We start from the raw sequence: 22,953 nt of genomic DNA on the forward strand, positions 1-22,953 counted from the left end.
AAGATTTTATTAATTTATTTGAGAGAGAGAGAGATCACAAGCAGGCAGAGAGGCAGGCAGAGAAAGGGGGAAGCAGGCTCACTGCTGAGCAGAGAGCCTGATGATGCGATGATGATGTGGGGCTCAATCCCAGGGCCCTGAGATCATGACCTGAGCTGAAGGCAGAGGCTTCATCCACTGAGCCACCCAGGTGCCCCTAACTAATTCATTTTAATGTGATCACTAGCATATTCATTCTCATTTCACCAGCACAAAATTGTCACTGACAAAAACACAGAGCTGTTGGTAATGTAGGCTTTGGGGACCGACAGACCTGGTTAGAGGCCTGACTGTTATAAGCTTTGTGACTCTATAAAATGGGGCTATTAATACTACCTACCTGAATATAATTGTTGTAGAGATTTCAAAATGATGCATTGAAAGCACTTAGCTCAGTGCCTAGCACAAAGAAAATGATCAAGAAATATTGTAGTTACTACTGCTATTATAACTGCTGTTTTTGTTGTGTGACCAAGTACCAAGTATCAAAACTTTGTGATTTAAATCTATATCTTTAGTTTTATTTTTCTTCCCAAGCTATGGTTGTGTATCTCACCCTATCTGTTAGATATTTCAATTTTGAAATGTCTTTGTCATCATAAATTCCATTTGTCCCTTTACAACTGGCATCTTCCTATAGAATTTCTCTGCTTCTATCAATGGCAGCATTATTAACCTAGTCTCTAAATCTTCACATCACCTTGATTCATATCCCATATCTAGTTAGCCAATGTTTGACTTGCAGGTGTTGTCTAAAATGACTCCTGTATTTTTTCTTTCCCACTCTATTGTTATTACCACCAATCCAATGTATCTTCTCATCATCTCAAACCTAGATTATTCTCTGATATCAAATTCTCCTCACTACAATGTATACTGTCATCAAATCAATATTCTGTAAATACCACTTTCATCATTTCACTCCTTGCTCAAAAACTTTTTGATAATTTCAGACTTCTGAGAAAATCTCATTAGATACCTCAGCTTACTTTCAATGCCTTCACAATCTGACCTCATCTCATCCAATTTTGTTGATAATTATACTCCAACATGCAAAGCCACTCTGTGCAGGCTGGCCTCTCCACTGTGCACTCACAAGTCAAGCTCATCCCTGTCTTTAGGTATCATTCATGGTATTTTCCCCTTACCTAAAGTGCCTTTCCTTCTTCGTCCTCCGTATGAACTCTACCCATCCCCAGAAGCCTTGATAAGTCCCACCTCAATCAAGAAATTCTCTTTAACAATGTGATCACCTTCACTTTAAAATACTAATCTAATGGTCTGGCACTTCTTTATAAGCTGTCTTCAATTGTTTCCTATTATTTCTCTGTATCAGCTTTGCCTCTCCAATTAGACTCTATACTTTCTCAAGACAATTCTGGGAATATAGTGTTTATTAATGAGAGACTTGTTAATTGGCTTAAATAAAGAAGAAAATCAAAAAGAAGAAAGACTACCCTACTTTCTATACTTCTCTGTTTTTGAAGCACTTTAGAGATGTGACCAATATCCCTAACAGTCTGACTGGACATTGAATGATTTATGAGAAGGGATTCTTCTCTAATGAAAAGGAATTCTATGTACTCTGGCAGTACAAACAGGCTTTTGGAAGTGATTGCAAAGACACAGAAAGGAAGCAGAGCTTCAGTATTGGCTCTAGTTCTCCAGGAACTGAGAAAATAATAAATCCTTTCACCTAGTTTCAAATAGGCAATGTCAGGAAGCCCAGCCAATAAGGGAAAGATAAACTGAAGGCCTGTTCACTTCTCCCTGTTAAATTTTACTGCTTCAGTTAGGCAAGCCTTGGAAGGATAAGCCTGGGAACTCATCTATAAAATCTTGATGCTCCACTGGAGTAAGACAAATGGAGAATGTATTATTACTATCTTTAAGCTGAATTGCATTAATAACATTTTGGCAAAATTGACCTAAAAACCGATTAGTCCCAGGTAGCCCCCAAGTTATTCTGTTACATTTTTTGAATTATAGCCCTCAAACCATCTGGTATATTCTTGTGCAATGATTCATGTTACATATTTATTTTAAAACATAAGCCCCATGAGAGCAGAAACCTCATCTGCCTTATTCACCCTTTGTGTCCCAAGTGCTTAAATAAGTGCCTGGCACAAAATAGGGACTAATATGTAACTATTGAAAGAATAAATGATAATGAGTAGCTCTCCAGTGACTCTAAGCATTTGAAGGGCTAACCACATGATTTATTCCAAAAATACGTTTGTTTCTTGCCTCATACAACCTTACCAAGCATGGTATGTGAGACGGGAAAGGTGATAGTGGGTTGGCCTGTCATCCTCCAGCGGCTACAGAGGTAGGAGAGATCTGTTCTAAGCATTTCTACTATCATCTTGTTGTCCAGAGCCAGGTAGAACTGTTGCTGGTCTATAAACTGAGAAAAAGAGGAAAAATGACAGCTCAGAATAATTTGCTCTTACAACTGTCCAAAGTACTCACATATTCACAGGGCTATAGAACATGTCACAATATCCTCAACTTTTAGTGCCTCGTTCTTTCCAAAGAATCTGATAGTCCATTGGTACATATAATAGTTTTTGGCATTTTTACAGTGTAGTAGTTTACAAAGTGTTTTCGAGTACAAAATTTTAGTTCATTATATAACAAATGAGTCAGGGCTTATCTTTTAATAGATGAAAATAAGGCCAAGTGACATTAAATAGATTAACAAAGTCACATGGCTAGCAAATAGCAAGGCTAGAAATATGATCTGTAGTCCATTACTCTTCTGTCTATACCTCAGCAGCACAATTTCAGATTTATGATGACAAATGGGGAGCTTCAGCTTTCAGTCCAGAAAATAGTTTCTTCTCCTATGCACACATATAATTTGGCTTATTGATGTAATGTGGCTAATAAATATCAGGCCAATAATGTGTATAACCATGGCTAAAACAGTACTGACATTTTTGTCTGAATGATTTCCAGGCATGTAAAAAGGGCCCCTGCCCTAAACAAAGAGAACACATAATTCAGTAGCTAAATAAAAAATATTATATTTTGTTAATAAAGGGCAAATACAGTCTGAATTTTTAACATTTAAAAGGAGTACTTTTTAAAGTACTCCAACATTTATAAAATCCCTAGTCACTGTTTCTGCAACAGCCAGGACTACTCTTGGTAGCCATAATCATTTGGCATTATTTGGTGCTACAACTCCAATTCAGTCCAACTCAACAAATATTTATTAAGCAACTTAATATGGGCAAGGCCCCATGAACCTTAATACTTGTTCTAACTCTAATAAATGTTTTATTTCTGTAATGTTTCTGTTTTACTTCCATTCATCTCCATTCATACTAAAGCTCATTCCACCCACCTGTGGAGTAAAGGTGAAGATAGTTTTCCGAATGTCATAGAGTTTTGAAGTTCCAAGAACTCCCATATGCCTGTATGGTCGTCCACTGAGTTTCATTCTACTGTTGCATCCTGAGATTGAATTGAGAAATGCTCAAGATCTTTCTAGGGCACAAATCCAATCAACAAATAGGTTTTTTTTTTGTATTAGGTTTAGACTTTCTGATTGAACAAACTAAGTTCTGTGTCTTAAAGTTAGTGTCCATGTCACATACAAGGCCATACAAACCACTTTCTAAGAGAAAGAGTATGCAATTATCTCTGTTCTTAAAGGACTTTATGCTCTTATAAAGAAGTCACACAGTCTTATATATGAGAGAAAAGAATGCACATGAAAATTAATAGTTCTATGAAAGATAGAATTCTATTACTGATATTTATATGCTGAATTTCCTTAAGTCCCACGAAAACTTGCCAAAGCCATACTATCAAACATTAATGTAAACTATGCTTCAATAAAGCTAAACAAAACCTCATCAACTTAAAGATGGCATACTAAACTGAAAAATGGAAATGATTTTATCTTGATCTCCTTTAATTGCATAGTACTAACATGTTTTAATTCAATGAACAACACATCTTATCCAAATAAGTAAAAGTATTTAATATGATTATGTCTCATAGGAAGTTTTGTGGAATGAAACTTATACACAGAGTAAAATTCACTTGGCAGAGGAACATTTCTGAAAACTTAAGAAAGGGAATACATGAACTATCAGACAGCTATAAAAGACACAATTTTAATGAAAGTTTAAACAGAATGTGTTCGTGTGTCTAAATATCATGTATGTGTGTATGTATGTACACACACACACACACATACCTTACTTCCCTGAGTATGTCTTCTTTTTTATAGTTTAGCATTAGAATCTGAAATGAGAATCTATCTGATAATTAATGTTTATGTTACATGTAGTTGAATTTCTTGTCTTTCAAAAGGCAATTATTACATCAATACCTCTTATAATGAAGAAATACTTTATTTATTCACACTTTTCCCCCTTTTATAACACAGGATATGCTGTATAACATAGGAGAGTACTATACACAAAGAGCTTGTTCTCAAACTCCTTTTCCCCAAAATATATTGAATATCATTTCATGTTAGTACTGACAGAACTTTATCACTTTTTAAAAATTGGAACACATTTTTCTTGGGGATTTTATTATTGCCCCTGCTTTATCCTAAGTATGAAACTTATCAAAGATGCACATTTTTAGTGCTGCTTCACTTTTAGGAACAGAGCCAGAGACCTGTGAATGCTTTGGTCATATTCTAGGATCCACTCTGGAAAGCACACATTTTACCTTAGATTGATATCACAATCAGGTTTATCCACTGCTCCTTCTATTTTGTTCCTTTTTTTAGTGTAGTAAAATATACATAATATTACCATTTTAACCATTTTTATTTTTTTAAAATAAATCTTCTATTTATTTGAGAGAGAGAGAGAGAGCGAGCGAGTGAGCGCAAGTGAGCATCAGCAGGGGGAGGGGCAAAGGGAGAAGCAGACTCCCCACTGAGCAGGAAGCCTAACACAGGGCTCAGTCCCAGGACCCTGAGATCATGACCTGAGCCCAAGGCAGATGCTTTAACCAACTGAGCCATCCAGGTGTCCCATTTTAATCATTTTTAATAAGTGGCATTAAGTACATTCACAATGTTGTACAACTATCACCACCACCCAACTTTAGAACTTCTCCATCTTCCCAAACTGAAACTGTACCCATTAAACAATAACTCTCCATGTTCTCTTCTTGCCAGTCCCTGGAAATCACCATTCTTTCTGTATCTATAAATTTGCCTTCTCTTGGTACCTCATATATGTGGTATCATAAATATTTGTCTTTTTGTGACTGGCTTATTCCATTTAGGATAATATCTTCAAGGTTCATCCATTCTGTACTATGTGTCAGAATTTAATTCTTTGTCAAGGCTGAAAAATTTTTCATTGTATGTGCATACCATGTTATGTTGATCTTTTCATTCATCACTGGACACTAGAGTATTTTTTGGGGTAATTTCTTATCATATAATATGCATGAAGTTAAGTATATAAATCTTAAATTTAAAAATTAATGAATTTTTACATAGTAAACACACAACACAAATCAAGATATGGAATTAAAGAAGGAGACAAACCATGAGAGACTCTGGACTCCAGGAACCAAATTGAAGTTTACAGAAGGGAGTGGGTGGAGGGATGGGGTAACTGGGTGGTGGGTATTAAAGAGGGCACATGTGGTGATGAGCACTGGGTGTTATATGTAACTGTGAATCATTGAACACTACATCAAAAACTGATGTTGTACTACATGTTGGCTAATTGAACATTAAAAAAAAAGGATATGGGGGCACCTGGGTGGCTCAGTGGGTTAAAGCCTCTGCCTTCGGCTCAGGTCATGATCTCGGGGTCCTGGGATCGAGCCCTGTGTGGGGCTCTCTGCTCAGCGGGGAGCCTGCTTCCGTTCCTCTCCCTCTGCCTGCCTCTCTGCCTACTTGTGATCCGTCTGTCAAATAAATAAATAAAATCTTAAAAAAAAAAAAGGATATGGAACATTATCAGCACTATGGGAAGCCTCCCTTGTGCCCCTTTCCAGTTATTGACATCCCTCAGCTCCCAAGTTAACCGCATTCAAACATCAATCACCATAAATAAGTAGGTATATTTATTAGCTTTATATTAATAAAATCATAAAATTTGTACTTTTTGTATCTGGTTTCTTTCACTCAACATTTTATCTATGAGATTCATTCATATTGGTGTATATACAACTGATTCATTTGTTTTCATTGCTGTATAATATTCCAGAGTATGAATGTATCATTATTTGTCCATTCACTTGTTGATGGACATTTGAGCCCCCCCATATTCTGTTATTATAAATAAAGCTTCTATGAACATTCATGCCTTGCTCCACTGGCTATACACATCAGTACAATACCAAAAGGAAGTGGTGGTGGTGGGCATAAGATGTCTGAAATGGGGTTAATGTGAGAAAACTTTTAATATTTTACCACTAAGTGTGATGTTAGGTTTTCAGAATATATCCCTTATTAATAACATTTAAGGAAGTTTCCTTTGACTCCTATAATATTTTTATATGAATGGCTATTAAAATTTACCAATTTTTTGCATCTATTGAAATGCTCACATTTTTTCTCCATTATTCTCTCTTTGTGTTGGGATATATTGATTGATTTATAAATGTTAAAACACCCATGTATATACATTTAGTTGAAAATGATCTCTAAATCCCCATCTTCTCATTTCTCCTTTAATCCATGCATTATTCGTAAGTAGTTTTTCTCTTTTGGGGGGCTATGTATATTTTGAGGTTATGCTAGTATATAAGTAAAAATTAAAGATTAATATAGCTCCTGTTAGGGGCACGTGGGTGTCTCAGTGGGTTAAGCCTCTGCCTTCAGCCCAGGTCATGATCCCAGGGTCCTGGGATCGAGCCCCGCGTCGGGGTCTCTGTTCAGCAGGGAGCCTGCTTCCCTTCCTCTCTCTCTGCCTGCCTCTCTGCCTACTTGTGATCTCTGTCTGTCAAATAAATAAATAAAATCTTAAAAAAAAAAGATAGCTCCTGTTAAATTGACCCTTTACTACCATAAAATGTTTTTCATTGTTTCTACTAATATTTCTTGCCTTTTGTATACTTTGACATTAGCATAATTACATCAGCTTCAGTTTGTTTACTATTTGCATGGAATATTGTTTTATATCCTTTTCTCTTTTTTTTTTTTTACAGATTTTATTTATTTATTTGACAGACAGAGACCACAAGTAGGCAGAGTGGCAGGCGGAGGGAGTGGGGAGCAGGCTCCCCAACAAGTAGAGAGCCCAATGCAGGGCTTGATCCCAGGACTCTGGGATCATGACCTGAGCCAAAGGCAGAGGCTTAACCCACTAGCCACCCAGGTGCCCCAATATCCTTTTATTTTCAATCTGTATCCTTATACTTCTGGTAAGACTCTTTTATGTAGCATAAAGTTGGGTTTTACCTTATAATCCAGTTTGACAAATCTCTTTTAACTGAAACATTTAGTCCATTTACATTTAACATAATTACTGAATGTTTGGGTTTAAATATTACATTTTTTCATTCTTTATTTGCATTTTTAAAAAGTTTTATTTTAATTCCAGTTAGCTAACATAGTTATATTAGTTTCAGGTATGTAATATAATAACTCAATTCCATAAATAACCTGGTGTGCTCATCATGACAAGAACACTCCTCAATTCCTATCATCTAGTTAACCTATCACCACTCTACCTCCCCTCTGATAACCATCAGTTTCCATTCTGTACTTAAGAGTCCGTTTCTTTCTCTTTTTTGCATTGCTCGTTTGTTTCTTAAATCCCACCTAAGTAAAAACATGTAGTATTTGTCTTTCTCTGACTGACTTATTTCATGTAGCGTAGTACTCTATCTCTGTCCATGTCATTGCAAAGGGCAAGATTTCATTCATTGTTATGACCAACTAATATTCCATTGCATATATACATATACCACATATTCTTGACCCATTCATCGGTCGATGGACACTCGGACTGTTTCCATACTTCGGTTATTATAGATAATGCTTCTATAGATACTAGGGTACATGTGTCCCTTTCAATTAGTATTTTTTTTTAATTTTGGGGGTAAATAACTTGTAGTGTGATTGCTGGGTTACAGGGTAGTTCTATGTTTAACATTTAAAAAAATATTTTACTTATTTATTTGACAGACAGATCACAAGTAGGCAGAGAGGCAGGCAGAGAGAGAGGAGGAAGCAGGCTCCTTGCTGAGCAGAGAGCCTGATGCAGGTCTCGATCCCAGGACCCTGGGATCATGACCTGAGCCAAAGGCAGAGGCTTTAACCCATTGAGCCACCCAGGCATCCCTATGTTTAACATTTTGATGAAAATCCATACTGTTTACCAAACTGGCTGTACCAGTTTGCATTTCCACCAACAGAGCAAGAGGGTTCCCCTTTCTCCACATGCTTGCCAACACCTGTTGTTCCCTGTTGATGTTAGCCATTTGACTGGTGTGAGGTGGTATCTCATTGTAGTTTTGGTTTGTATTTCCCTGATGAGTGATTTGAGCATCTGTTCATATGTCTGTGGCCATCTGGATGTCTTCTTTGGTAAAATGTATATTCAAGCCCTCTGCCCATTTTTAATTGGATTATTTGTTCTTTAGGTGTTGAGTTGTGTTGGTTTTTATATATTTTGGATACTAACTCTTTATCAGATATGTCATTTGCGAGTGTCTTTTCCCATTCTGTAGGATGCCTTTTAGTTTTGTTGATTGTTTCCTTCACTGTGAAGAAGTCTTTTATTTTGATATAGTTTCAGTGTTTATTTTTGCTTTTGTTTCTCTTGCTTCAGGAGACATATCTATAAAGAAGTTTCTAATGTTGATGTCAAGGAAATTCCTGCATGGGGCACCTGGCTGGCTCAGTCAGTACACAATTGTGATGTCTCCTGCTTTGGTTTTCCTTTTCAAGATTGCTTTGCCTATTTGGGGTCTTTTCTGATTCCCTACAAATTTTAGGATTATTCTAGCTCTTTGAAAAATATTGCTGGTATTTTGATAGGGTTGCATGAAATGTGTAGATTGTTTTAGGAAGTAAAAACATTTTAACAATATTTCTTCTTCTAATCCATGATCATGGAATGTCTTTCTATTTGTTTGTGTCATCTGCAATTTCTTTCATGAGTGTTTTACAGTTTTCAAAGTAGAGGTCTTTGCCCTCTTTTTTTTTTTTTAGGTTTTCTTAGGTATCTTTTTGTTTTTCGTGCAACTGTAAATGAGACTGATTCCTTAATTTCTCTTTCTGCTTCTTCATAATTGGTATATAGAAATGCAACAGATTTCTGGACATTGATTTTGTATCCTGTGAGTTGACTGAATTAATTTATCACTTGTAGCAGTTTTTTGGTGGGATCTTTTGGGTCAGTTTAATTTCTTCCTTGCTGATATAGATGCTTTTATTCTTTTGGGTTGTCCGACTGATGTGGCTAGGACTTACAGTACTATGTTGAAGAAAATGGTAAGGTGAACATCCTTGTTCCTGACCATTGAGGAAAAGATCTCAGTGTTTCCCCAGTGAGGATGATATCTATTTTTTTTCAAATATGGCTTTTATTACGTTGAGGTATATTCCATCTAAATCAACTTTGTTGAGGGTTTTTTTATTATTATTTTTATTTTTTTATTTTTATAAACATATATTTTTATCCCCAGGGGTACAGGTCTGTGAATCACCAGGTTTACACACTTCACAGCACTCACCAAAGCACATACCCTCCCCAATGTCCATAATCCCACCCCCTTCTCCCCAACCCCCTCCCCCCAGCAACCCTCAGTTTGTTTTGTGAGATTAAGAGTCACTTATGGTTTGTCTCCCTCCCAATCCCATCTTGTTTCATTTATTCTTCTCCTACCCACTTAAGCCCCCATGTTGCATCACCACTTCCTCATATAAGGGTTTTTTTTTTTTATCATGAATGGATGTTGTACTTGGTCAAATGCTTTTTCTGCATATGTTGAAATGATCATTTTGTTCTTATCCTTCCTTTTTTTTTTTTAAAGGGAGGGGAGGGGCAGAGGAAGAGGGAAAGAGAGAATCTTAAGCAGGCTCCACGTCCAGTATGGAGCCTGATGCAGGGCTCAACCTCACGATGAAATCTTGATCTGAGCTAAAATCGAGAGTCAGAACGTTAACTGACTGACTGAGTTACCCAGGTGCCTCCATCCTTTCTTTTTTAAAGTGATATGTCATTTGCAAATATTGAACTAGCCTTGCAATCCAGGAATCAATCCAAATTGACCATGGTGAATGATTTTTTAAATGTATTTTTAGGTTGGGTTTGCTAGTATTTTGTTGAGGATTTTTGCATCTATGTTCATCACTGATATTAGCTTGTAGTTCTCTTCTTTTGTGGTGTCTTTATCTGGTGATAGTATCAGGGTAGTGCAGGCTTCATAGAATGAATTTGGAAGTCTTCCTTCTTCTTGTATATTTTGAATAGTTTGAGAAGAATAGGTATTAACTCTTCTTTAAATGTTTGGTAGAATTTGCTTGTAAATCCATTTTGTCCTGGACTTCTGTTTGTTGGGAGTTTTGATTCCTGATTCAATTTCTTTGCTGGTTATTAGTCTATTCAACTTTTCTATTTCTTATGGTTTCAGCTTTGGTAGTTTATATGTTTCTAGGAATTTATTCATTTCTTCTAGGTTGTCCAACTTATTGGCATAGAGTTTCTCATAATATTCTATTATAATTATATTTCTGTGCTGTTGGATTTTTTAAAGATTTTATTTATTTATTTGACAGAGATCACAAGTAGGCAGAGGCAGGCAGAGAGAGAGAGAGGGAAGCAGACTCTCTGCTGAGCAGAGAGCCCGACGCAGGGCTCGATCCCAGGTTCCTGGGATCATGACCTGAGCCGAAGGCAGAGGCTTTAACCCACTGAGCCACCCAGGTGCCCCTTGGTTGTTATTTCTGCTCTAATCTTCATTATTTCCTCCCTCCTTCTGGCTTTAGGCTTTGTTTTTTGTTCTTTTTCTAGCTCCTTTAGGTGTAAGTTTAGGCTGTTTGAGATTTTTCTTGTTTTTTGAAATAGGTCTGTATTACTATAAACTTCCATCTTATGAATGCTTTTGCTGCATCCCAAAGGTTTTGGACCATTGTGTTTTCATCTTCATTTGTTTCCATGTGTTTTTAAATTATTTCTTTTATTTCCTGATTGACACATTCATTGTTTAGTAGGGTGTTATTTAACCTCCCTGTATTTGTGATCTTTCCAGTTTTTGACTTCTACTTTCATAGCATTGTGGTCACGAAAGGTGCAGATATGCCTTCAAGCTTCTTGTATTTGTTAGGGCCTATTCTGTGGCCTATTATGTGATTAATTCTGGAGAATGTTCTATTTGCACTTGAAAAGAATGCTTTTTTTTAGGATGGAATGTTCTGAATAGATATGATAAATCCAACTGGCCCAGTGTGTCATTCAAAGCCATTTTTTTCCTTGTAGATTTTGTTTATATGCTCTATCCATTGGTGTGGGTGTGGTGTAAAAGTCCCCTACTATTATTGTGTTATCAATGGGTTCCTTTATGCTTATTATTAAATATTTTTATATATTTTGATGATCCCATAATGGGGGCATAAATACTTATAATTTGTATATCCTATTGTTGGATTGCCCCTTTGTGATTATATAGTGCCCTTCTTTGTCTCTTCTTAGTGTGTCTATTAAAATCTAGTTTGTCCAATATAACTATTGCTACTTTGGCTTTCTTTTGACATCCATTTGCATGATAAATATTTCTTTATCCCTTCACTTTCATTCTGTAGGTGTCTGTAGGTCTAAAATGTATCTCTTGTAGACAGCATATAGATGGGTTTTTTTTTGTTGTTGTTGTTGTTTTTATCCATTTGAGACCCTATGTCTTATGATTGGAGTATTTAGTACATTTGCATTCACAGTAATTATTGATAGATATGTACTTAATGCCATTTTATTACATTTTGCCTGTTTCTGTATATTTTCTCTGATCCTCTCTTGTCTTTCTTGTGTTGATTTTTCTTTAGTGATATATTTGGATTTCTTTCTCTGTATTCTTTGCATTTATGAGTGGTCTTTGATATATGGTTATCCTTAGGTTTGTATATAACCTCTTTTGCAAGCAGCACTCTATAGTAAGTTGATGTTCAATTAAGGTTGAACCCATTCTTTTCTCCTCTACTCCACACATTTTAAGTCCAAGTTATTATATTTTATATCCTTTTTAAAATGGGTTCCTTGAATGATTTTTTACAGAACTATTTATTTTTTACTGCTTTTTTTGTTCCCTGCCTTTATACCATCACTTTTGGTCTCTCCTTTCCATTCAAAGTGTCCCCCTTTAATATTTCTTGAAGGGCTGGTTTAATAGTCATGAACTCCTTTAGTTTTTGTTTGTCTGGAAATCTCTTTCTCTCTCCTTCTATTCTATTCTATCCTTGATGGATAGAGAATTCTTGGCTGCAGATTTTCCCCATGTAGCAATTTGGATATATCATACCTCTCCCTTCTGGCTTGGCAAGTTTCTGTGTGTATTGTTTGTGCTCTACTATTGTGTCTGCTATTGCTCTATCCTTCTGGCTTGTCATCTGCAGAGGCTCTCCTTGCCTTCTGTGGATATTGTTTCCTCCATGGATTGAATGTGATGAGTTTTAACTGGTGTGCTCTAGTCCTCTTGTGAAATGAGACCTGACACCGCTTACGTGAGAACTGAGGCCCCGTAAAACTCTCTGTTTGGGACATGTGGTGTGGGCAGTCTTTTGTGCTAGTCTTCTGGGGGAGGAGCCAGTTGTGTTGGGACAGAGGAAAATGTGCCTGAGAAAGGCAGTTCCACTGTAATGCAAGGGGTTGGGTATCCAGTATCTGCATGGCTGTTTCCAGCCAGTGGCTCTGTGTTTATGCTGGGGGATGGAGGAGGGAAATGGTACCAGCCAGCTTTTTCCTCAACAGAATTCTCCATGAATGTTGCCTTTCAGGGACACTCAAGAAGGGCAAATAATGTCCCCAATGTGTGCGCTAGGCAATTTTCACATCATTATTTTCATGCTGTATTCCTCTGGGTTGTTTGTCTGCCTTCTCTCCAGAAGCAGCACAGTGCTCTCTGGAGTCTTATCCCAGCCTAGCCTGCTGATACTTAAAACTCCAGGCTTCAAGCTCTGCTAGTTCTAAGAACTCACGAAATTTAGCTGCTCTAGCTTTCTAAGCCAATTGCTATTGGGAAACATTCTTCTTGTGCAATCCCTTGTGAGCTCCCCTCCCTCTCACCCTTCTCCAAGACAATGGCTCCATTCCCTCTGCAACAGCCAGGATCTGTTTCCCCCCTAAACCACATCTCCACATTTCCTACCTACTTCAATGTGGCCTCTTTACTCCTTTTAGTTATGGAGTTTGTTCTGCCAGTCTTCAGGTTGATTTCTGGGATATTTAGGATGGATTAATAGTGATCTAGTTGTATTTGAGGGGTGAGGTTAGCCTAGACTTTGCTGTCATCCTCCTCTCTCCTATCTTATCTATTCATTTACCAATGGAAATGTGGCTGCTTCCATAATTTTGCTATTGTAAATAATGCTGCTATAAACCTAAGTGTTCATGTATCACCTTGAATTAGCATTTTCCTATTTTTTAAGTATACACCTAGTAGTGTGATTACTGGATCATAGGATAGTTTAATTTTTAATTTTTTGAGGGTTCTCCATACTATTTTCCACTGGTGGCTGCACTAGTTTGCATTCCCACCAATAGTGCATGAGAGTTCCTTTTGTCCACATCCTCACCGACACTCTGTTTCTTCTGTTGTTGATTTTAGCTATTCTGACAGGTGTGAGATGAGAGCTCATTGTAATTTTGATTTGCATTTCCTTGATGGGAAGTGATGATGAACATGTTTTCATGTGCCTGTTTGCCATGTGTAAGTCTTTCGACAAATGTCTATTTGTCTTCTGCCCATTTTAAAATTACTTGTTGTTTGGGTGTTGAGTTTTATCAGTTCTTAAATATTTTGGATACTAACCTGTTATCAGATATGTCATTTATAAATATCTTCTCCCATTCCATAGGTTGCCTTTTAGTTTTGTTGACTGCTTCCTTTGCTCTGTAGAAGCTTATTATTTTGATGCAGTCCCAATAGTTTGTTTTGTTTTTGGTGCAACTTTAAATGGTATTGTTTCCTTCATTTTACTTTCTGCTGCTTCATTATTAATGTATAGGAATGAACACATTCCTGCACATTGATTTTATCTCCTGAGACTTGCCCGAATTCATTTATGTGTTCTGGTGGACTCTTTAGTGTTCTCTATATATAGTATCATGTCACCTGCAAATAGTGAGAATTTAACTTTTCCTTACCGACTGGGGTGACTTCTCTTTTTGTTGTCTGATTGCTTGGCTAGGATTTCCAATACTATGTTGAATAAAGTGGTGAGAGTGGACATTCATGTCTTGTTCCTGACCTTACAGGAAAAGCTCTTATTTTTCCCCCACCGAGTATGATGTTGGCTGTGAGTTTTTCATACAAGGCCCATATTATGTTGAGGTATGTTCTCTCTAAACCCAGGTTGCAAGAGAGGTTTTTAAAAATCATAAATGGAAGTTGTACTTTGTCAAATGCTTTTTCTCCGTCTATTGAATTATGGTTTTTATTCTTTCTCTTATTGATGTGATGCATCATGTGATTCTTTTGTGAATATTAAACCACCCCTGCATTCTAGGAATAAATCCCACTTGATCGTTCGCTATGATTTTTAATGTTTTGTTGGATTTGGTTTGCTAATATTTTGTTGAGGATTTTTGCACATACATTTATGAGAGCTATTGGCCTATAGTTCTCTTTTTGTGGTGTCTTCATCTGATTTTGGTATTAGGATGACACTAGCCTCACAGAATGAATTTGAAAGTTTTCCTTCTTCAATTTTTTTTGAATAGTTTCAGATAAACATGAATTAACTCTTCACAAATTTTTGATAGAATTTGCTTGTGGAGGTCTCTGGTCCTGGACTTTTATTTTTTGGGGGGGATTTTTGGCTACTGATTCAATTTTATTTCTGGTAATTTGTCTTTTCAAAGTTTCTGTTTCTTCCTGCTTCAGTTTTGGTAGGTTACATGCTTCTAGGGATTTGTCCATTTCTTCTCAATTGTCCAATTAGTTGGCATATAGTTTTTCATAATATTCTCTTGCATTTATGTGGTGTCAGTTGTTATTTCTCCTGTTTCATTTCTGATTTTGTTTATTTGGGTTCTCTCTCTCTCTCTCTCTTTCTCCCCTTTTGATGAGTCTGGCTAGAGGCTTATTAATTCTGTTGATCTTTCCAAAGAATGAGCTCCTGGTTTCATTGATCTGTGTCATTGTTTTTTTTAGTTTCTATATAATTTATTTCTACTCTCATCTTATTTCCTTCCTTTTGCTGTGTCTGTGTTTTGTTTGTTCTTTCTTTTATAGCTCCTTTAAGTGTAAGAATAGGTTGTTTCCCTTTGACATTTTTTTTTCTTCTTGAGGTGTTTATTGCTATAAACTTTCTTCTTGGAACCACTTTTGCTGCATCCCAAGTGTTTTTTGGACCATTGTCCTTTCATTTTCATTTGTTTCTAGGTGCTTTTAAAAATTTCTTCTTTTATTTCTTGGTTGACTTATTCATTGTTTAGTAGCATTTTTTTAAACCTCTATGTATTTGTGTTCTTTCCTGATTTTTTCTTGTGTCTTCTATTTTCATAGCATTATGTTCAGAAAAGCTGCATGGTATGATTTTGATCTTGTTGAATTTGTTGCAATTTGTTTTGTAGCCTAATATGTGATCTATTCTGGGGAATGTTCCAAGTACACTTGAAAATAATGTGTATTCTGCTGCTTTAGAATGGAATGTTCTGAAAATATCTGCTAAATCCATATGGTCCAATGTGTCATTCAAAGCCCGTTTCCTTGTTGATTTTCTGTTTGCATAATATGCACATCAGTGTTAAGTGGAGTGGGAAAATCCCCTACTATTGTTATATTGATATTCATTATTTCCTTAATAGTTTTATGTATTTGGTTGCTCCCATGTTCAGTGCCTAAATATTTACAATTGTTAATATGCTCTTATTGGGTAGTCCTCTTTATCAATATATATTAGAGTTATATATATTACAGTTATAGTCTTTGTTTAAATTCTATTTTGTCTGATATGTTTGTTATATATATTATAGTTATAGTCTTTGTTTAAATTCCATTTTGTCTGATATAAGTATTGCTGCCCTGGCTTTCTTTTTTGATATCCTTTGGACCAAGGCCAGCAGGACTGGGAAGCTTAGAGATGCTGACACATGGAGGAGGGAGCCTGTGTAAGAAAGTTAGGTAATGAGTGTCAGTGCTGTGCTTGTTTCTACAAGTAGCCAATGTTTATGCTGGCTGGGGGAGTGAAATAGCACCTGCCAGCTCCTGTGTTCCTGAAGGGGTCTCCCCATGATCCCTGTCTCTCCAGGCCACACTTCAAGATAAGCAAATCACTCACCATCCCTTCTGCCCCTGGTGTTTTTCAAACTGTTGGTTCTATGCTGTATCAGCATGGGCTGTTTGTTGTGCTGCCTCTTTGGCAGCGGGGCTGCGGAGAGGGGGGCACTCAGCTTCCTATTGCCTTTGGGGCTTACCCAGAGACAAGCCTGCCAATTTTTAAAATTACAGGCTTTAAGTCCCACTGGTTTTAGGAACTAATGAAATTCAATCCCTCTCATTTTCAAAGGTAAATGTTATGGGGATTTGTACTTCCTGTTGCATGCTTCCCAGTGTGAAAATCTGTTTCTTGCTCTTCTCCACACCATTGGCTGTATCCTCACCACAGGTAGTCATGATCTGTCTTCACCTAAATCATATCTTTGCCCTTAATACTTCCATGATGTGCCCTCTTCTCTACCTTTAGATGTGGAGTTTGTTCTGCTAGTCTTTAGATCATTTTTCTGGGCTACTTATGGTGATATGAGTGTTATCTAGTTGCACTCATGGACGAAGTGAACTTTGGGGTTCTCCTACTTCATCTCCGAGCAAACCTAAATCTTAAAAATTACTACAGAATTTCCATTTGTTCTGTTTATTCCTTTCTTTTCCTCATTTACTTTTGGATTAGTCACAAAATTTAATACATCATTTTAACCCCACTAGCTTGTAATTCTTTCATTACTCCTTTGATGGTTACTCCATAACAGCTCTTCTCAACCAGATTCCACCAGAGTATTATGCTCTAATTTTTAAGGCACTGATTGTCTGTATTAACTTACCTTCTTTGCATTTAAAAATGGAACTAGTATGTACAACCCCTAGGGGAACTGAAAAACCCCATTTTCTAGTAGTTTAATTTTGTGGAAAACTATTTGAAAAAAGCTGTCCAAGAGATTAAAACATGCATCCGTCACTGATTAGAGTGTACCTTAAATTGGTACCTTTACTATTCCTTGAATAATGCAAGAATCTTACAACACTAACTCCATTCATTTTCTGCCTGAACGGTTTTTTTTTTTTTTTTTTTTTTTTTTTTTGCCACTTGGGTCATTTATTTCATCTCTACTTTTATTTCATCCACAAAGCACTGTTATTAATGTTGCTTTAAACAGTCAATAGTCTTTTATATTTACTATTTCTTTTTCTCTTTATTCTTTCCTGCGTTCCTATTTTTCTGTCTGGGATTTTTTTTTTGGGGGGGGCCTAAAGAACTCCCTTTAGTATTTCTTTTATTATGAGTCTGCTAGTGATACATTTTCAATTTTTACTTACTGAACATGACTTTATATTGTTTTCATTTCTTCTTTTTAAAGATTACTTATTTATTTATTTGGGAGAGGGATAGAGAGAGAGAGCATGAGCAGGGGGTAGGAGCACAGGGAGAGGGAGAAGTGGATTCCCTGCTGAACAGAGAGCCCAATACAGGGCTCAATAACAGGACCCTGAGATCATGACCTGAGCCAAAGGCAGACATTTAACCAACTGAGCCATCCTGGCACCCCATATCATTTTTATTTCTGAAGGATAGTTTCACTGGATATAAAATTCTAGTCTGGCAGTTATTTTCTCCAAGTAATTTATAGGTGTCATTCATTGTCCTGTGGAATTCATTGGTTTGTTGAAAAGTAAGCTATAAGTTTGATCATTGTTCCTTTGAAAGCAATGTATCTTTTCTTAAATTTGGCTATTTTTAAGATTTTTCTCTTTTTCTTGATTTCCAGAAGTTTGATTATTAAAGGCTTAGGTTTTTTTTCTTTGTATTTATCTTGTTCACAGATTTTTAGCATTTTTAAATGTGTGAATTAATATCTTTGGTCAGTTTTGAAAAGCTTTTAGTCATTATTTTTTCAAATACAGTTTCTGTTCCATTATTTCCTCTTATTCTTGGGCTCCAGACCCTCTACTATATCTGTCTTGTAATGCTTTTACAATTTTCCATTCTTTTCTCTATTTTGGGCTTTAATCTGAATATTTTCTACTAACTTATTTTTTAGTTCACCAATCCTCTCTTTTGCTGTTTCTCATATGGTGTTAATCCCATCTATTGCATTCCCAATACTAGTTACTGTAATCTTTAGTTTTGGAATTCTATTTGATCCTTTTTTTCGTAGATGGAACTATTCTCTTAGTTTTCCTTTTGGATTATGTACTATTAATGCCTAAAAATGCAACTAAGTTTTGCATGTTGCTTTTGAACCCTGCAATTTTGCTGAAATTGTTCTTTTTTTTTTAGGAGAATCTTCAGGGTTTTCTACATATAAGACCATGTACTCTGCAAACATTTTTACTTTTTCCTTTCTGACTTAAATGCCTTTTATTTCTTTTGCTTGCCCACTTGCTCTGGTTAGAACTTCCAATACTATGTTAAATAGAAGTTTGTATATCTGTTTTGATTGTATTTTTTTTTTGGCTTTTGTTTACTTGGTTTCCTAGCATATCTTATTATATATTTTCAATGCTGAACACATTGTACAAAGAATTGTAGAGGCTCTAGATAATATTATTTTCTTCCAGAGGTGATTTAGTTTATTTTGGCAGGTAGATACACCACTAGCAGATCACCTTAGTCCATTCAGTGACTGAGAAGATTGTGTTTTAGGCTTTGTGTTTTAGGCTTTCTGGAAACTGGTCTATTTGTGATTTGCATTTACTTTTAGGGTGTAGCTCACCCTTCAGGGACTCAACTGAAAAACTGGAGTGTTTATCACAGCTTCTTCCACAAAGAAAGTTCCTGAAATAAAAGTTTTGTTTTCCTAGCATGAGACTTTATCCTTCATTTCTTGGCCTCTCATCCCATGCAAGCACAGCTCAAGAAGAAGCAAATGCCTCAAAGGGAAACTGCACAGAGAATAAAGAATATTGCTTACTTTGCTGAGGTACTCTTCTCTTCAGGGTTTTGGCTTCTCAAGTCCTAGCCACTTTAATTATTTTCTAATGCCCTTATTTACCTATATCTTTTAAATACAGCCATTATAGCTGTTCTTAGTATGAAGAGTAGTCTGATACAAACCACTTCACAGCTGGAAGCTGAAAGTCTACCTTATTCTTTTTAACTGTGGCACAACATATCATACATAATTCAACCATTCTTGTTCATACACATTAGGTTGCTCCTAATTGTTGTTTTGTCATTACAAATTATGTTGTAATGAATAGCTTTGTACATGCATCCTTGTTTACATGTGTGAGTACTATATAGGGTAGATTCCTATGAGTAAGGTTGTTAGTCAAAGATATGTGTATAAAATTAAAAAAAAATTATAGGTAATGCCAAATTACCTCTGATTTACACTACTACCAGGAGTGCTAAGAGTGTCCATTTCTCCACATATTCACCAGTAATGGGTAATATAAAACTTAACTTTTGTAAAATTGATGACAAAAAGTTTTTATTTCATTGTTGTTTCATCTTACATTTCCCCAATTATTAAAGAGCCTGAAGGTTGAAAACTTAAAAAGTGTAGTGCTAAGAAAGGAGAAACTGTGACCAACAGCACCAAAAAGTAACATACACACACATACATGTGTTAGAGAGTCTATATATGTACAGTAAATGATTAAGGTAACATTTCAAAACTCTTTATATGAACTATTCAATCAATAGTGCTGGGAAGACTGGCTAAGTATTTGGCAAACAAATTATGATTCTTACATCATAAGATAAACTAAAATTAAAATTCTAGACTAAGAGCTAAATATAAAATTGTAACTGTAAAGAACTAAGAAAAGATGGTGAAAATGTATATGACATAGGGATGAATCTATCTTTCTAAGCATAACAGTAAAGAAACCAAAAAGGAGACAATTATACTATGTAAAACATTAACATATCAAAATTAAATACAAAGTTAAAAGGCAAATAATAAAATAGAAAAGTACTGCAATAACATATGGAAGAAAAAGTATTAGCATGCCTAATATATAAAAAATCTTATTTAAAGCAATAAGAAATTGACAATTTTCCAATAGAAAAGTGATAAAGGAATATACATAATTTACAAAATAAATAGAAAAAAGTCTACTTAATTTATAAAAACAATTTATTATCAAGGGCATTAGAAAATAATTAAGGTGGCCAGGACTTGAGAAGCCAAAACCCTGAAGAGAGAGTACCTCAGCAAAGTTAGCAATATTCTTTATGTCTAAAAAATTGATATCATGCTAACACAAATATTAAAATAGCATTGTAAAAGGTTATTTAAAAAAAGATAATAGGGTTCATCATACATTATTACTATGTTGCAAAGTACAAATAGCAAAAACTGTTCTTTCTGACACTGTTTTTCTAAAAAACAAGTGTGTATTTATTTTACAAAAAAAAAATGATTGGAAGCAAATATTCCAAAACAAAAACAGTGGCTTCCTATGAGTGTTAGAATTATAGGTGACTTTTATCTTTTTCCTTCTTTCCAGTTCCCTTCATTCAACACATACATTTCAATTTGTAATCATAACTTACTATTTATGAAAACTGAAGAAAATGAGAATAGCACATCTATTCAAATGAAACTAGGAGATAAATTTACAATTCCTGAAGAAATGAAAGATATAACTGATAAAATGGATGTATTTGATGTTCAAAAATTTGCACAAAGGCAAGAAAATAATTATCTAAAGAAAGTTACAGAACAGAAAACATATACTTCATTGATAAAAGCTTACCATAAGGTATACTTAAAGAAGAGATTATGCTGAGTGAAATAAGTCAAGCAGAGAGAGTCAAGTATCCTATGGTTTCACTTACTTGTCGAGCATAAGGAATAACAAGGAGGATATTGGGAGATGGAGTGAAGAAGTGAGTTGGGGGAAATTGGAGGGGGAGACAAACCATGAGAGACTGGACTCTGAGAAACAAACTGAGGGTTTTGGGGGTGGGGTTTGGGTAGGCCTGGTGGTGGGTATTATGGAGGGCACATATTGCATGGAGCACTGGGTGTGGTGCATAAACAATGGATGCTGGAACACTGAAAAGAAATAAAATAAAATGGAAAAAGAGAATTGTTAACTATATATGAAAACGTGGCGATCCTGCTAGATATGCAAGCCATAGGAAACACAACTTCAAAAAAAAAGTAGAGCAAAAGTGAAGAAATGCATATCCTCACTGGGAATTAAAGAAAGGCAATTAAAATAGCATGTGTAGTAATACTACTAATCTAACAAAAACAAATGATAAAAATTCAATGTTGGTGGGGTAGTAAAAATAAAAAGGTATAATTTGTATTTACTGATGCCACTAAAAATTGGTTGGTATTTCTAAAGAATAATCTGGCAACATAAAATAAGAACTACAAAGTTGTCCATACTCTTTTATCCAGAATCCCTTTTCTGAGAATATACTCCAAAGAAACAGAAGTATACGTAAGAAAGCCTATACAAAGGCATTCATAGAATGACAAAAACATTGGAAACAATTCAAGTACCCAATAATTAGGGAATAATTAGTTTAGCTTGAAGGAATAATATATAGTTCTTTCAGTATGTAAAAATACTCACATGAAAGAGTAAGTGAAAAAAACCACAAATTAATATGCATACACTGTAACTGTAAATGTATCTATGTGCACTAACAGATTAGAAAAGAGTTAGAATTATATAAAGATCTAAGTTGAATATTTATGAAGTTCTTATGTTCCTAAATTTGATTAATCTCGTATTTTTGTTAAAGAAGATTTATTTATTTATTTGTTTGTTTGTTTGTTTGTTTGTTTAAGAGAGAACAAGTAAGCGAGTACGCGTGAGCAGAGGGAGGGCAAAAGGAGAGGAAGGAGAGAAGCAGATGCCCCAATGAACATGGAGCCCAATGGGACTCCATCCCCCAACCATGAGATCAATGACTTGAGCTAAAACCAAGAGTTAGAACCATCTGAGCCACCAGGTGCCCCAATTAATCTCGTACTTTAAAAATGTTTTAAAAATATATTTTGGAACTGAAATACATGAAATGCAATATTTGAGGTGAGGCGAACATTCCCATTTAGTTAACATACACATATATATGAACACACCTGGTGAAGAAATCTCTCTTTTTTTGTATTATAGTTGTCACTTGATGTATGCTTAAAGCAATTTTGTTATTGTGAAATTGTAACTATGATAAAATTTTGAAGATTCACCCATTTGATAAGTTATCAAATCATGATTTTTATGACTTTCCCAGATCTATCCTCTTTGCCCTGTGCTTTATACATAACACCATTACTACAGCATTTATAATATTGTACTATAATTAGGCCATGATTTCAACACTTTGCTTGAAAATCTCCTTCATATCCAGGGATATTATTATCCTTATATTATATTATATTATATTATATTATATATATCCTCATATTATATTATATTATGCCCATATCCATATTAATATAATTTATAGTTATATTTTCCACATAAAACAGGACACAGTTCAGCGAACAATCCTTCTGTCACTACAACAAGGATCCTTTTCCTCAAGTTTGCAATAACATGTTTCTAATTTCTTTCTGAGCCCTC

General features: G+C 35.4%; 1 protein-coding gene across 3 annotated transcripts in view; it reads right to left on the reverse strand.

Annotated features, from left to right (window-relative positions):
• PHKA1 (phosphorylase kinase regulatory subunit alpha 1) overlaps positions 1-22,953 on the reverse strand; it is a 150,786-nt gene that overhangs the window by 55,597 nt on the left and 72,236 nt on the right. For all 3 annotated transcript variants that reach the window (XM_032331389.1, XM_032331388.1, XM_032331390.1), the window contains exons 15-16: positions 3,392-3,501; positions 2,302-2,446 (exon numbers count right to left, since the gene is read on the reverse strand). In XM_032331389.1, coding sequence (XP_032187280.1) covers positions 2,302-2,446; positions 3,392-3,501 — 255 coding nt within the window. The remainder of the gene's footprint in view (positions 1-2,301; positions 2,447-3,391; positions 3,502-22,953) is intronic.

The sequence above is a fragment of the Mustela erminea genome, chromosome X, assembly GCF_009829155.1.
Source record: "Mustela erminea isolate mMusErm1 chromosome X, mMusErm1.Pri, whole genome shotgun sequence".
Taxonomy (NCBI): Eukaryota; Metazoa; Chordata; class Mammalia; order Carnivora; family Mustelidae; genus Mustela; species Mustela erminea.